Genomic DNA, 13,972 nt, shown 5'->3' with positions numbered 1-13,972 from the left:
ACAGCTAAGATCAAACTGTGCCAATATACAGCAAATATGTAAAGAGCATAATTATTATTATTATTACCCCAAGACCTCATGGAGTCAAAGACTCATTTGGGAGGTCCTTTTATCACACACATAGCTCATCATACAGTGTCTTAAACACACTCAAACTCCTTGCAGACACCAGACTCTCAGACAAGGCATTCCAATCATTTACAACTCTGCATGAAAAAAACTTGCTTCTCACTCTGCCACTCACACCCTCCTTATACAGATTCCAGGGATGACTTCTGGTTCTCCCCCAATCTCCCACTATTTTCTGTAGAACTTCTCCAGCATTGATCCTATAACAACCCTTTACTAATCAGAAACTACCTTACTTAATCGCCTTTAGACCCTTTCCAACGTCTCTTCATCCTTCTGAAAACCAGGTGACCAAATCTGGGCACAATAGTCCATGTGTCGCCTAATCAAAGCCTTATCCAATGGAACAAGAATCTCCCTACTTCTACATGTCAGTGTCCTCTGCATCAGTCCCAGAAGCCTTTGTGTTGTCGTCACAATTTTGGTTATGTGTCCCCTAAATTTCAGATCCTTATCCACTATCACCCCATTTCTCTTATTTCCTCCACCTCCAACAATATATCCTCACCAAGCATAAATTCTGCATTCCATCTTTGTTTTCCAAATTTTAATACCTTACATTTTGCAATATTGAACTTGCATCATCATTTCCGTACTCAATACATCGCTCCCCTATACACAACTTGTTGATACCTATCAAATAGCCAGTTTCCAATCCAATGCACTAATCTAATATCCAACCCGATCTGCTCTAGTTTGACTGTCAACTTATCATGAGGTAATCTATTAAAAGCCTTTGCGAAATCCAAGTATATTACTGTGTATCCTTCTCCTCTGTCCAAGGAAGCAGTCACTTTATTGTAATACGTAAGTAAGTAGATTCTTGAATTCGATCCCTCCTTTATGAAGTGGCACAATCTTGCCCTCCCTCCAAACTTTAAAAACATGACAGAGTGCAAGACTCGTATTGAAAAAATATGTCAAGGCAGGCATCAACTCCCTGGCACATTCCTTCAGAATACATGGTGATATATTATCAAGTCCCACAGCCTTATTAACATCCAGTTTACTCAGCTCACCATACACTTCTTGCTCACTTACAGTCAGTCTCTCCTCCCCATCATCAACTGCTCTCCGTGAAGTCACATTCACAAGATTGAAAGACCTTTATGAACTGCTCATTAAGTATATCCACCACACATTCTGCAACAGCTATCTTTATACCATTTTCTCCAATCAATGTCATCCTTCCATAATCATTCTTTCTTTTGCTGGCTACATATCGAAAGAACTCCTTAGGTTTCTTTTTGGCATCATTTGCTAACTGCTGTTCATACCTCTCTTTATCTACCCTCACCAACCAAGTTACCCTCCTTGCCTGGTCTTTGTAGACCTCACGGAATTGGTTATTTCCACTTCTCTTATGCTCCCTCCACAATGCCCTTTTTCTCTGTATTGCATGCTTAATCTCTTTATTCATCCATCTCACACCTACCTTATTTAACCTTCTCACCATTGGAATACATTTAAACATTGCATCTACTAGATAGTTTCTGGAAATCCCTCAAGCTGCATTGATCTTTTTTCCAGCCATCTCCTCATTCCATGCTACACCCACAAGCTGTCTCCTGAGCTCTTCATAATCACCCCCCCCCCTTTAGTTCCACATATATCCTTTTCTCACAGAGGTCCTCACACTATTGGCAACCACCCAGGTAATCACCTCATGGTCACTCTCACCAACTGGTGGATAATTTGACACCTCATTTATAATTAAATCCTGTGAGATGACCAAATCCAAGACCCTCAATCCTCATGTGTCCTCTGTTACATACTCTCTGAGGTAGTTATACCTCAAAAACTCAAGAAACTAATTTTCTTTAGTTCTAGTTGCTATTTCATCATTCTAGTTTATATTGATATAATTAAAATCGCCCATAACGATCACCCTTTTCTTACTAGCTTTTCTAATTTGATCATACATTTCATTATAACCACCATCCACATTACCTGGTCTATAACAACATCCAACCAAGCATTTGATTCCATTCACCTCTATCTCACACCATACTGCCTCAGAACCACTGGCACTATTTCTCTCTTGCATCTGTACTTTGTATGGACATAAATCTTTCTCTATCATCAATAGCACTCCCCTTTTTACCCCTTCTATCCTCATGAAACACATGAGGATAGAAGGGGTAAAAAATGTCGTCCTCTTCAAACCATGTCTCACTTATTCCGAAAATCTTTGGGTGAACAGACAATTAGTGCAACCATTTCATCTGTCTTGTTTCTTACACTTCTAGCATTTGTATACAAACACAACAGCTCATTTCTGGATCTACAGCTAGTTTCACTGATACCACTCATTCCATGTGATCTCTCCATGCTCGACTGGGGCCATTTCCCTTTCTGCTTATTCATTTCAGAACCCTCTTCAATTCCAACTGTTTCCTCTTGATCCCTGGTCATCCCATTCCTTTCCTGCTTACACGTGCTTTCACCTCCTCTTGGAGCATCCACTTTTCTCATGCTGTGTATCCCTGTCCACCCTGAACCTCCCCGTTTCCCTGCTCCTCTTATACACCCTTTCTCTCATTTTCTATACTCATGCCACTCACTTTCACATTCTTAACCTCTTCAATCTCTCCTGCTCTTCCACATCACTTCCCACTTGATCTGATTCATTCTCTCTACTCACTTCTCTACCTTTCAGCAGCAGTCTCACCAAGTAACTCTCACCATAATCACTCAAAGCAGGAAACTCATTTTCTTTACTTCCAGTTGCTATTTCATCATTCCAGTCTATATTGCCATAATTAAAATCGCCCTTAATGATCACCTTTTTCAATAAAAATCATAAGTGCATAAAATTCATATAAACATATATAAATAAACCACATGTCAAAAGCTTATATACACCAAGTTGAACTAATAAAACAAATATATACAATATGTACATAATTTATATAAAATTAACAAAGATCAATGCTCAAGGGCAGTCAATTAAAATATGAATGATGGTTAGTCCAGTACCACACAACTCATGCAAACATTTCATCACTCCTCAGTGGGAAGGAGTAAGATGTGTATGACCTATGTGGAGCCAACCAAGAGCTTGTTGTTGGTCTCTACTCCACAATGACTGCTATTAGGATAAATGTTTGTCTTATGATCTACCTGTAATCACTATAGGGAATAGGAAGATAGAGTTTGTAAAATGAGCTGTCCAAGGTGCTATGTTAGTAGTCTCATTTTCTTTAATTCCAATATGGCTTAAAATCCAACAGAAGCACACATTCATATGTAGTTTCCATGAATGAGAGAGGACTGTTGGATGTGAGACAGCTCCCCAAATGTTCCTGCAGCTTTAGACTTCTTATTGCTTATAGAGAGCTCTGTGAATCCATATATATATGTTGCACTTTTGGTAATGTTGCAATCTTATGTAGTTTAAGGCAAGCTCTATAGCGTACAACTTAGTAATGAAACTTAGTGGGATCTGAGCAGATATTCAGGAACAGAGTCAAGGAAACTAAATTATGATGGGAGAAACATCATATTATTGTAAGAAATTGCTCTTACAAACAAGATCTGTTTGTAAGAGCAATAATGTTATTGTAAATATGTTAATGAGGGGAATGGGCATTATCATGGAAGAGAGAATGATTTTATGTTTGTCCAGTTTGGACCTATCAAGTATGTGCAAAAATGTTGGCATAAATAAGGCACTAGATAAGAACAGAGATCTGCAAGTTGTACAACTGTGTTATGCAGATGGCAGACAAAAGTCTGTAGTCTGCATAACACAGTTGTGCAGACTACAGACTCTTGCAGAAAAAAGCATGTAGTTAAGACTGTACATGAATGCTAGTAGTATAAGACACAAAGGGGTAGAGTTTGTTTCCAAGGTCAATACGCTTGGACTTCAGATTGATTATCTGATGCCTGCAATCAATCTGAGACCTGACTATAAGAAGCAGACATTAACTAGTAATGAGTGTAAAGGGTACAGTATTTTTAGGAAGGATAGAAGAAGGGGGGGCATGCTACTAATTAATGATACTGGATGACATGAGTCTAGTTAGCAGCATGCCATCTGGTGTGAGGTGGAGTCTAACAAGATCATATACATAGTGAGATGTTATTATATACCTAGTGGATCAGTTGCTCGTGATGAAGCAATTCAGTGTGTAGGTCTCTCAACATTTCAAATTTCCAAGCAATGACTTATGCTTTGTCCATATCAAAGAAAACTGATATGGACAAAGGTCACATATTAGGAAGACATCTATAATAAATGCTTCCAGTTAGATTAGATGATCACTTGTTGAATGATATTTGTAAAAGCCACATTGTGTTATGGAAAAGGATTTTCTCTCTCTCTCTCTAGAAACCATAAAAGATGAGAGTTAACCATTTTTTCCAGAATCTTGCATGAGCAACTGGCTCCTAATAGTTTATTGGGAATTTTGGATCCTTCCTTGGTTTGGGAAAGGCAATAATTGCCTTTTTCTGGGTATCTGGAAAAAACATTCTTACAGAAAATTCCATTGAACAGGTACAGCAGTTTATCCTTAGTGGTTGGTGACATATGTTTGATCATCTCATAATGTATGTTATCTAGTTCAGCAGTAGCTCAGCAACATTTAATCAAAACAGCTTTCATTTTCTTGTCTTTTTTTACTGTTCAAAGAGGAATTTTTATGTTTTTGTGCAAGGAAATTCAGGGGATAAGATTTTGCTGATGTGTTTCCCTGTAAGTGTTGTCACAATTGTGCATCCATAATGTTCAAGGATGGAAAGTGGGTGAATGGTATATCTGCCTTTCACTTTCCAGGTTTTGTCTGACTTTTTAACTGTCGGTTGTTCTCGTTATGCAATCCATGTTCTACCATGGTTTTAGAGAAAGTAGAAATTACTGGATGTTTTAGGAACTGAAGTTGTAGCAGCTTGTGTAGAACACTGTCATGTGGTTCACTGCATTGCTGACAGGAGATGGTGAGTCAGTCAGATTGACTGATTTTTCCATTGTGATATTTGTGATGTAGTACATGGTTGCTGATGCAAAAAAAAGTGAATATCACAGGGAAATGATTCATTCCCAAGTAAGCTGTCATCAGTTTGCAACTTAAACAGTGGAAGGAGAGAGAAAGAGAGAGAGAGAGAGAAGATGCTGCTTCCTGTTTTCAAGAGGAGAGATTTTTATTGCTGAACATATACTCAACAATTCTTCCTCAAAAGGAGACATGTTGACAATATCCCAGAGTATCCCAAAATATCTTAGATATTTGACTGAAAGTTGATGGCAATAGACTATATTAAGAGGGAATTGCTAGAAGATGGTATGGTTATACACAAGCATGGCAACTCCTTCATGGACAAGTCCATCCTCTACCCAATCCATATGAATGATGACTACATGTTGGAGTAATTACTGAATCATCACTAGGCTTCAAGTATGTTTACTGTATGCAAAAGCAGATTAACTTTTGCTTTTGTACGTTATTATATCTTTTTTGGTGGGGTAGCATGTGGCTTCTGATTTGTGAATTTTGTTTCATTGACCTTGGATTTTTTCCTTTTGGACAAATGTGGATGGCCAGTGTCCATTTCCTCTTCATTAATAAAAATATTCAAGCTGCCATTAAAGCAGACTCCCACTAGGGCACTGGCTATATTGTTTTATTTTCTTTAAGGGAGAACAGAGATCTCATTTGTTAAGTGGTCTGAATTGCCCACTTAGTCTCCGAAAGCCAGATAAGGTTAAAATGCCTTGCCTATTCCCTATAAGGGAATGAAAAGCATTAGCTTATTAACTGATCTAAAGGCATGTCTTTGAAATCATTGAAAAAAAAAAAAAAAAAAATTGAAAATAAAGAAGCAAAAAGCATCAGATGTAGTAATAAATTAAACTTTTTAAATACTATACTCAACTGAAGAATGGGCACTTAGGGAAAATGTCACCTTCATTCATTTCAGAAGGGTTGGCAGAATCTCCAAAATTACTGGAAAAATTCCATTCAGGAGGACACGCTCATAGAAACAACAGTGCAGATAGTTGGAGCATCTCATTTGGGCAACATCCATCAGGGACTACCAATCAAAGTTACCCCATCATACACACAAAACTTTGAAGTCTTCTTGAGGGGTAATATCAGAGTGGGACCAAGGAGTGGCAGCCATAAGGAGAATCTCATATGTACAGATGGCACTTAGTTCCCAATAGGAACATCATCTTACTTTCAACACACAAATCACCAACATCTGTAAAAGTAGGTTATCTCAACTGCTCAAGTAAGGCCCGACATCCAGAGTGTTTTGCGCCACTTTAAGTGTCAAAGAAGTGTAGTTACTCTTCTGTCTCTAAAGTCAGCTATGGCTATTTTAATGATTTTACTGTTGTGTGTTAAATGTAACAAGCTCTTAAGGTGCTGGTTTGAAATCCTGCAAATTATAAGCCAGTTAATAAACACATTTTTTATAATTTAGTTTGTTTGGTGTTGTAATAATATCAAATGAATAAAAAATACCATATTTTTTGCCTTATAAGATGCACTTTTTTGTACCTAAAATGTACCTAAAAATTAGGATGTGTACTACAAGTGTTTTTTTTAATGTATATGCAGTTATGGCGAGTCATCACTTGTTGGTAATGTATGATCAGTTTGAATAGTTGCATGGTCGTTGATTGTTATGCATTTAAACTAGTAATCAACACATTATATAATTTTATTTAATTTTTTATAACTTATGGATTCTAAGAAGCACAGATACCTATATGATTGCATTTAAGCATAGTGTTGCTGAGTACACTGAAAACGAATGGCAACAGGACAGTACTTTGGGTCTCTGTCTACAGAAAAAGATGGCACGAACTTGGAGGAAACAAGAGCAGCTATTAATATAAGCAAATTCTGAAAAACCGTCTCCACAGAAAAACAGTCAGAAATTGAAAATGAATTTAAAACTTGGATAATAGATCAAAGATCAGTTTGCTGCATATCTATACAAATGATTATTCAACGAGCTAAATTATTGTGAACAGAAAGAAATATGATTGATTTTACAGGGTCGCCATCATGGTACTTTAGATTTATGAAGAGAAATTATTTATGAATGCATGCAAAAACAAAATCAAGTTTTACAAGTTCGGTTCATCATAAATGCTGGAAAACAAGACAAATTTGAACTTTCACAGATAACTAACGTGGATGAAGTGCCTCTGGCTTTTGATGTGCACTCTAACAAGACTGTTGACTCCAAAGATAAAATATATATATATATATATATATATATATTGTTACAACTTCTTGTTTTGTTGTGCTGATAGAACAAAACTGCCACCATTTTTTAATTTAAAAAAAAAAAAAACTTCCCCAAGGAGATTACACTCATATTCATCCAAAAGGATGGATGGATGAGAAAGGGATGAAGTTATGGATAAAGAATGTGTGGTCCAGATACCCTAGCACTTTACATAAGAAACCTGCTTTGTTAGTATGGGATTAGTTTAGATGCCATAAAACTGAACTTGTTAAAAATGAACTTTGCAAAATGAACACAAAAAAGGTGGTAATCCCAGAAGTACTCATCTCCATGCTAAAACCTGTAGAAGCATAAATAAACAAACCATTTAAAGGATTTATGAGGGAAAAAATGGGTCAATTGGATACCATCTCCAAATTTTGAAGAAACATCTACTGGTAGGAGAAAGAAAGCCACAATTTTGTAGGTGTGCAAATAAACAGTTCATGGAATGAAGCGAAACACAAAATTCTTATAAAATCTATTCAAAAGTGTCGCATAAATTTCTTGATAGTATGGAGGATGACTTATTTCGAAATAGCAATGACTCTGATTCTGATGAAAAATGAAGCTCAAAAAATTTTGAGAGTGAAGATGAATAAAGATTTGAAAAGAAAATTAATGAAATTTATAAAAATTATTTTGTTTATATATATATATATATATATATAAAATGTTATTATGTTAGAATCTAATGATTTTTTTTAAATTGCTTTTTTATCTAATAAACAAATAATGCATGCATTAAAATTTAAAATAAAAAAAATTATATTTGCATGAAAAATTTGATGGATAATTTGCGAGTCTTATATTGAGAAGAATGTTTTTTTCCCCCCAAAAAAAATTCGACATGAAAAATGTGATGTGTCCAATACAACAGAATCATATAAAATGAAAAATACAGCAAGTTATGAACTTATAATTATTACGCTTACCTCAAAACTAGAATCAAGTTGTGAATTACTATCAACTTTAGGAGCATAAGTGGCACGAAAACGTTGAAGAATGCGCTCATGTGGAGAAGTTTCAATAAATGTTTGTGAATACACATAATCCTTCCTTTCTGGTGTATGACCTTAAAAAAACATAAAGCAGTACATTTTAGATTAATCAAGTTCATACAGTGAAATTTAGTGAACATCAGTGCATAAATTACATATCCGTAATAACTAAATGATCCTGAAGATCGAGATGTCACAAACACTGATTACTGAATGTACAATCTCCAAAACTGATTATAAAAAAAAAAAAATATATATATATATGTTTAGTCTTTATAACCGGCAATATCAGATATTGAGATTTTCATCAGAAAGCAAATTCTGAGGAAATCTATAAACGCAAAGAATATTATCTAGCTGTAACACGTAGTAGAACTACTTGTTAATGCCTACACATGACAACACGTGAAATAATTCAAATTGTAATAGGCAAAAGATCTAGAGTCCTAATTTGGCACCCTTTAATTTATATAAAATAAGTTACGAGGGTGGTTTGAAAAGTTCTCGGCCTAACAATGAAAAAACGAATTTATAATTTAAAAATTATTTTTATTTTTCGACATAATCTTTCTTAAGACCAATACATTTATTCCAGCGATGCTCCAGCACCATTATCTATCCCGTTGCTGTAGTGGTTCTCAGTAAGATCTGCAAAATACTCCTCTACAGCTGCAATCACCTCTTGATTCGAAGAAAAATTTTGGCCAGCAAGAAAGAGTTTTAGATTTGGAAAGAGATGGAAGTCAAAAGGGAGCCAAATCTGGGGAATAGGGTGAACGTTCCAACAATTCATAGTGCAGATTCCTTAATTTTTCCATTGCCAAAACACCTTTGTGGGCAGATGCATTGTCCTGATGAAAGATGATTTTTTTCTTCTGAAACCAGGTCTTTCCTCACGAATTTTTTTGTCAAAAGATCGGAATAATATTCCCCGGTTATTGCTTTACTCTTTTCAAGATAATTAATAAACAAAATGCCTTTAGTATCCCAAAACACCGATGTCATGACCTTTCCTGCTGATGGAACCAACTTTGTCTTCTTTGGTGCTGAACAACTGGCTTCTGTCTGCTGTTTAGATTTTGGTGTGTTATGGAGAATCCAAGTCTCATCCATAGTAATAAATCAATGCACAAAAATCAGTTTTATTCTTGTTAAAATGCTCCAAGCACTGCACCCATCTTGCACAAAGCTTTCATATGCAGTTCTTCATGCAAAATATATTCTACATGTTCTTTTGAAATGCCTATAGTCTCAGCTATTTCATGCACTTGATCAATGATTTCTGGTGGTGTCACACTTTCTGGACATCCTTCACGTGGATCATCTTCAAGGCTGGTATGGCCATGTTTAAACTCAGCAACCCATTGCTTAATTATTGAAAACACAGAAGAGTGTGCATAAACTTTTATGAACTTCGAATGAATTTCTTTTGGCGTTACTCTTTTACAAAGAATTTTATAACTGCACGATACTCAATTGTATCCATTTCAAGGGATACAGACAACATTTTTGTTTCTGACAGCTGTATAAAGCAAACCACTTGATAGAATGACTTGCAATTTCACACAGATGAATTACTTAGAAAAAAAAACTTGTTGATAGTGTTGCCATCTATGGTCGAGGCAGAGAACTTTTCAGAGCACTCTTGTATTAGAGTTGTGTGGAATATGATCATAAGATGACTGTCTCCCAAATTTCTGATAGGAGATTGTTTCATAGCTGCTGCTGACTCTAAAAATAACTTCTCTCCGACTCAATGATTTCTAAATAGTACTTTGCATCTTTTCCATCAATCCTGTGCGAAGGGGGTGTCCAAAGTGTAGTCTGCTAGTTCTGACTTGCTATAATATGGTAACCAACATATTTATGTTCTCATATTTACTATGTTAATGTCTGCTAAAAATTTGGAAGACTCAACTTACAACTAACCTGTCACCACAACTGTAATAAATTCTTTAATGCAAATTTAGGGGACACTAAGTTAGGACTTGTTACAATTTGAATTGTAACTTTCTCTGTCGACTATGACAATTTTGCAAGGATGCTAGTTTGAAATCCAACAAAAGATAAGCTAGTCAAAAACATTTTTTACAATTTACCGTTCGTTTTTCTGTAATACCATTGAAATAAGTTACAACTAGAATAAAACAGTCACTCATCATCTTATGTTGTCTGTATCTTTGGTAATGTGTCAAATCAGTTTAACAAAAATATTAGCTTTTTGAAAAAAATTGTTCAGTGAACTGTCTTCTTTTGATGAACCTTTCAATGAATTTTCATGAAATCCTCTAGAGCATAGGTTTCCAAACTTTTTCGGGCCACCGCCCACTTTGCAAGACATAAATTTTGTAACACGCCCCCCCCCCCCCCCCATTATAACAGTTTTCCGTGTTCAAGCCGTTTGATATTTTTATTGTAAATAGCAACTAATGATACATTACTGCTTATGCTGTTAAATTTTTAAAAAGAAATGCCCAATATATGCTTCATCTTGAACACAGTTATTGCTATGCTGATTTTGGTGAAACATAGCCCATATGTAAAGATTGTAAAATGTATGCTCGAATAACATTATGCACAGTTTCATACAATGGTTTAAATATGAAAATGTGGAATACAATTAAGAGATTGCATTAGTAAGAATCTTATTGTACTAATTAAAACACCATTAAATATATTACAAAATTGTTTATTTCTAACTTATAAAGTAAAAATACAAAGCAAAAATAACAAATTAATGTGAAGTTTCATACAATGGTTTAAATATGAAAATTAGGAATACATATTAAGAGATTGCATTATATTATATTAGTAAGAATCTTATTGTAATAATTAAAACACCATCAAATGTATTAGATGGTTTATTTCGAACTTACAAAGTAAAAATACAAAGAAAAAATAAATTAATGTGAAGGATGAGCCTGGTGCATTTTTAAAAGTTTGTTAATATCGGGTTCAACTTTTGTTAAAAACAGTTGTAAATTGACATGCTCAGTTATATGCAATCGGTTACTTTTCTTAGATGGTAAATTCACTACAGCACTAAACCCACGCTCAGCCAAATAAGAAGACGGAAATACAATTAAAAATTTCTGCACTATTTCCCATAATCCAGGGTACAGTGTTGGTATTGATTTTTAAAGCCAGAACTCTTGGTATCCAGTTCTGAATTTCAGTTTTAGTTCTTCATTTGTTGTGAGTTCTACGAATTCCACTTCTAAATTTGATGATCCTGCTGTGCTTATATGTGATCTTAAAGGATCTAGAATCCAATTTGGTATATTCATGTTTAGAATATCCTTGAATCGCTCATTGAAATCAGCATGGAGAGCCTCCAAGTGTTGGCAGTATGTAAGTAAATCTTCCTTTTTGAGAGACACTGCTGATGAATTTGAAAAGTGGCTATATTCCCCTCAGCCCATATTCTGCTTGAACAGAAGAAGTTTCCCAACAACAATAACGTTTTTTGTTTTAATTCAATTCATCACCTTGTAGTTGTAGACTGACTTCATTAAATATTTTATAGAGGTCTGTCAAATAAGCAATGTCATTTTTAAATGTAATCAGGTTGGCCCGCAAACCATCGTCTGTTTTCTAGGAACTCTAGTACTGAATCAAACAAATTGTAAAATCGATTCAGATCTTTTGAAAGCCAGCGAACGTCTGTATGAAGCAGCAAATGATTGAAATATTCGTTTTCACTACAACGTTGGCTAAACAATCTGTCACTCAATGAATTGCTTCTAATTTTGTTGACTACTCTAATAACGTAATGGAGCGACATGTGCAGGGACATTCACTTAAATTTTTCGCAACCAAATGTTGACGATGAAGAACACAATATATAGCGAGTACATTTGGTATGGCTTGTTTCAAATGCGCTATGAAACCCTTGTGGTGCCCTATCATTGCTGGAGCACCATCAGTAACAGCAGACAAAATATTATGAATAGGAATGTCTTTCTCTTGAAAAAACTTATTCATGATATTAAACAGATTCTCCCTTTGTATCCGCTTCCAAGTTTTTAGCAAATAATAATTCTCAACAAACTTTTTATTCTTTTATGAATCGTACGTATAATAAGAGTAGTGGTTCATTATTTGGGAGAGTTGAATTGAAAATTGCCATGTCTTCAAATAATCGCACAATGATTTTTCAACGTCTTCAGCCATTTCATCGATTCTTCTTTGCACTGAATTATTGCTCAAAGGAATTTTCCTGATGATATCTGACGCTGGCTTATGAAGCACAGTGTTTATTACTTCTTTTACTGCTGGCAAGATTAATTCCTCACCAATTGTGTGTGGTTTTTACACTTTTGCGATTAATAATGAAATATTATAAGAAGCTTGTAATCCGTCATTATCTTGTTTAGTGGATGACGTAAAAAGTTTTGATATAGTTAGATGTTTAAAATATTTTTCTTCTAGTACTTGAAAATAGGACATCTTTATCCTTTTTGTCAACATGCATTTTAGTCAAATGCTCTTGACTTGTAGCCTAGAAGGCTCACTGATTCATTTGAAAACACTTTTTGGCAAATCAAGCACATCGGCAATAATTGGTTTGTAGGAGAATGAATAAAATCATATTTCAAATACTCAATACTGTACTGTCGACATTTCTTCTTATATTCAGACATAATGAAGTAATAAAATTTGCAAAAATATTCACAAAATAAAAGATTTAATTTACACTTTGTATGACTCCACTTATCTATCACACTTTCGACTGATGATTGTTGGCAAAGCACACAAAAAATAATGAAACTTATTCCTAAACCACTGGTATTTATAGATTTGAAATCTAGCCCGAATCAACTTGCATGCATTGACTTGTTTGTGATACCATCGTACTCGTGCTTTGAACAAGTCACTGCAAGCACCCATATTCCTGTCAAAACATGCTGATTTGAGTGAATTACCTATGTAATAGTTGACCGACATACTACTAGTTAAGGCTCATCTGCTGCGTGGATAGACTAAAGCCTGTATGGCACGATCAATTTTTACAATAGCAAAAAAAATAGAAGTTAAAATATTCTATATGACATGTTCAATTTTTTATTTTGCATGCAAGCGCATTTTGTTTGTCCAACCATGACATTGTTCAAAAAATTATAAATAATAATTAATAAATAAAATAATTACACAAGATATAAACAACAAACCAACAAAACATAACCACAGAAAACAGTATAATAAGTTTCAAATAATATTTGTTTTGTTTTTTCCCTCTAGTTAGCAATATAAGTTAGTACTAACTAGACTAACTAAAATTTATGATTTTCTTTCTTTCTTGCCATTATTATTTTTACTCGTAATATTAAATTATATAAAATCGGGTTTATTTTTGTACAAATCAATTAGAAAAGTGGTTTTATATATTTTATATATATTTTGAAATGAAATATAACGAATATATCTGCTACTGTAAACATAACCTATTATACACACATATATACATGCTCTATTTTCTCATTGACATAGAAAATTGACATCTATTTCTATCTGACGTGGTAAATTTTCAAATGATTAAATAAATGAAATAGAAAATTGATAAAAAAATTGTTCGTGTAAGATGGGCATAA

General features: G+C 34.5%; 1 protein-coding gene across 2 annotated transcripts in view; it reads right to left on the bottom strand.

Moving 5' to 3' along the window:
* The window catches only part of LOC150109817 (kinesin-like protein KIF11), a 575,645-nt gene that overhangs the window by 52,378 nt on the left and 509,295 nt on the right, over nucleotides 1-13,972 (bottom strand). For both annotated transcript variants that reach the window (XM_090396826.1, XM_090396834.1), the window contains exon 24: nucleotides 8,316-8,455. In XM_090396826.1, coding sequence (XP_090252952.1) covers nucleotides 8,316-8,455 — 140 coding nt within the window. The remainder of the gene's footprint in view (nucleotides 1-8,315; nucleotides 8,456-13,972) is intronic.

Source organism: Typopeltis vanoorti, chromosome 1 (assembly GCF_054136105.1).
Source record: "Typopeltis vanoorti isolate ZY-2024b chromosome 1, IOZ_Tvanoo_1.0, whole genome shotgun sequence".
Taxonomy (NCBI): Eukaryota; Metazoa; Arthropoda; class Arachnida; order Uropygi; family Thelyphonidae; genus Typopeltis; species Typopeltis vanoorti.
This window is presented reverse-complemented; position numbering and strand designations above follow the sequence as displayed.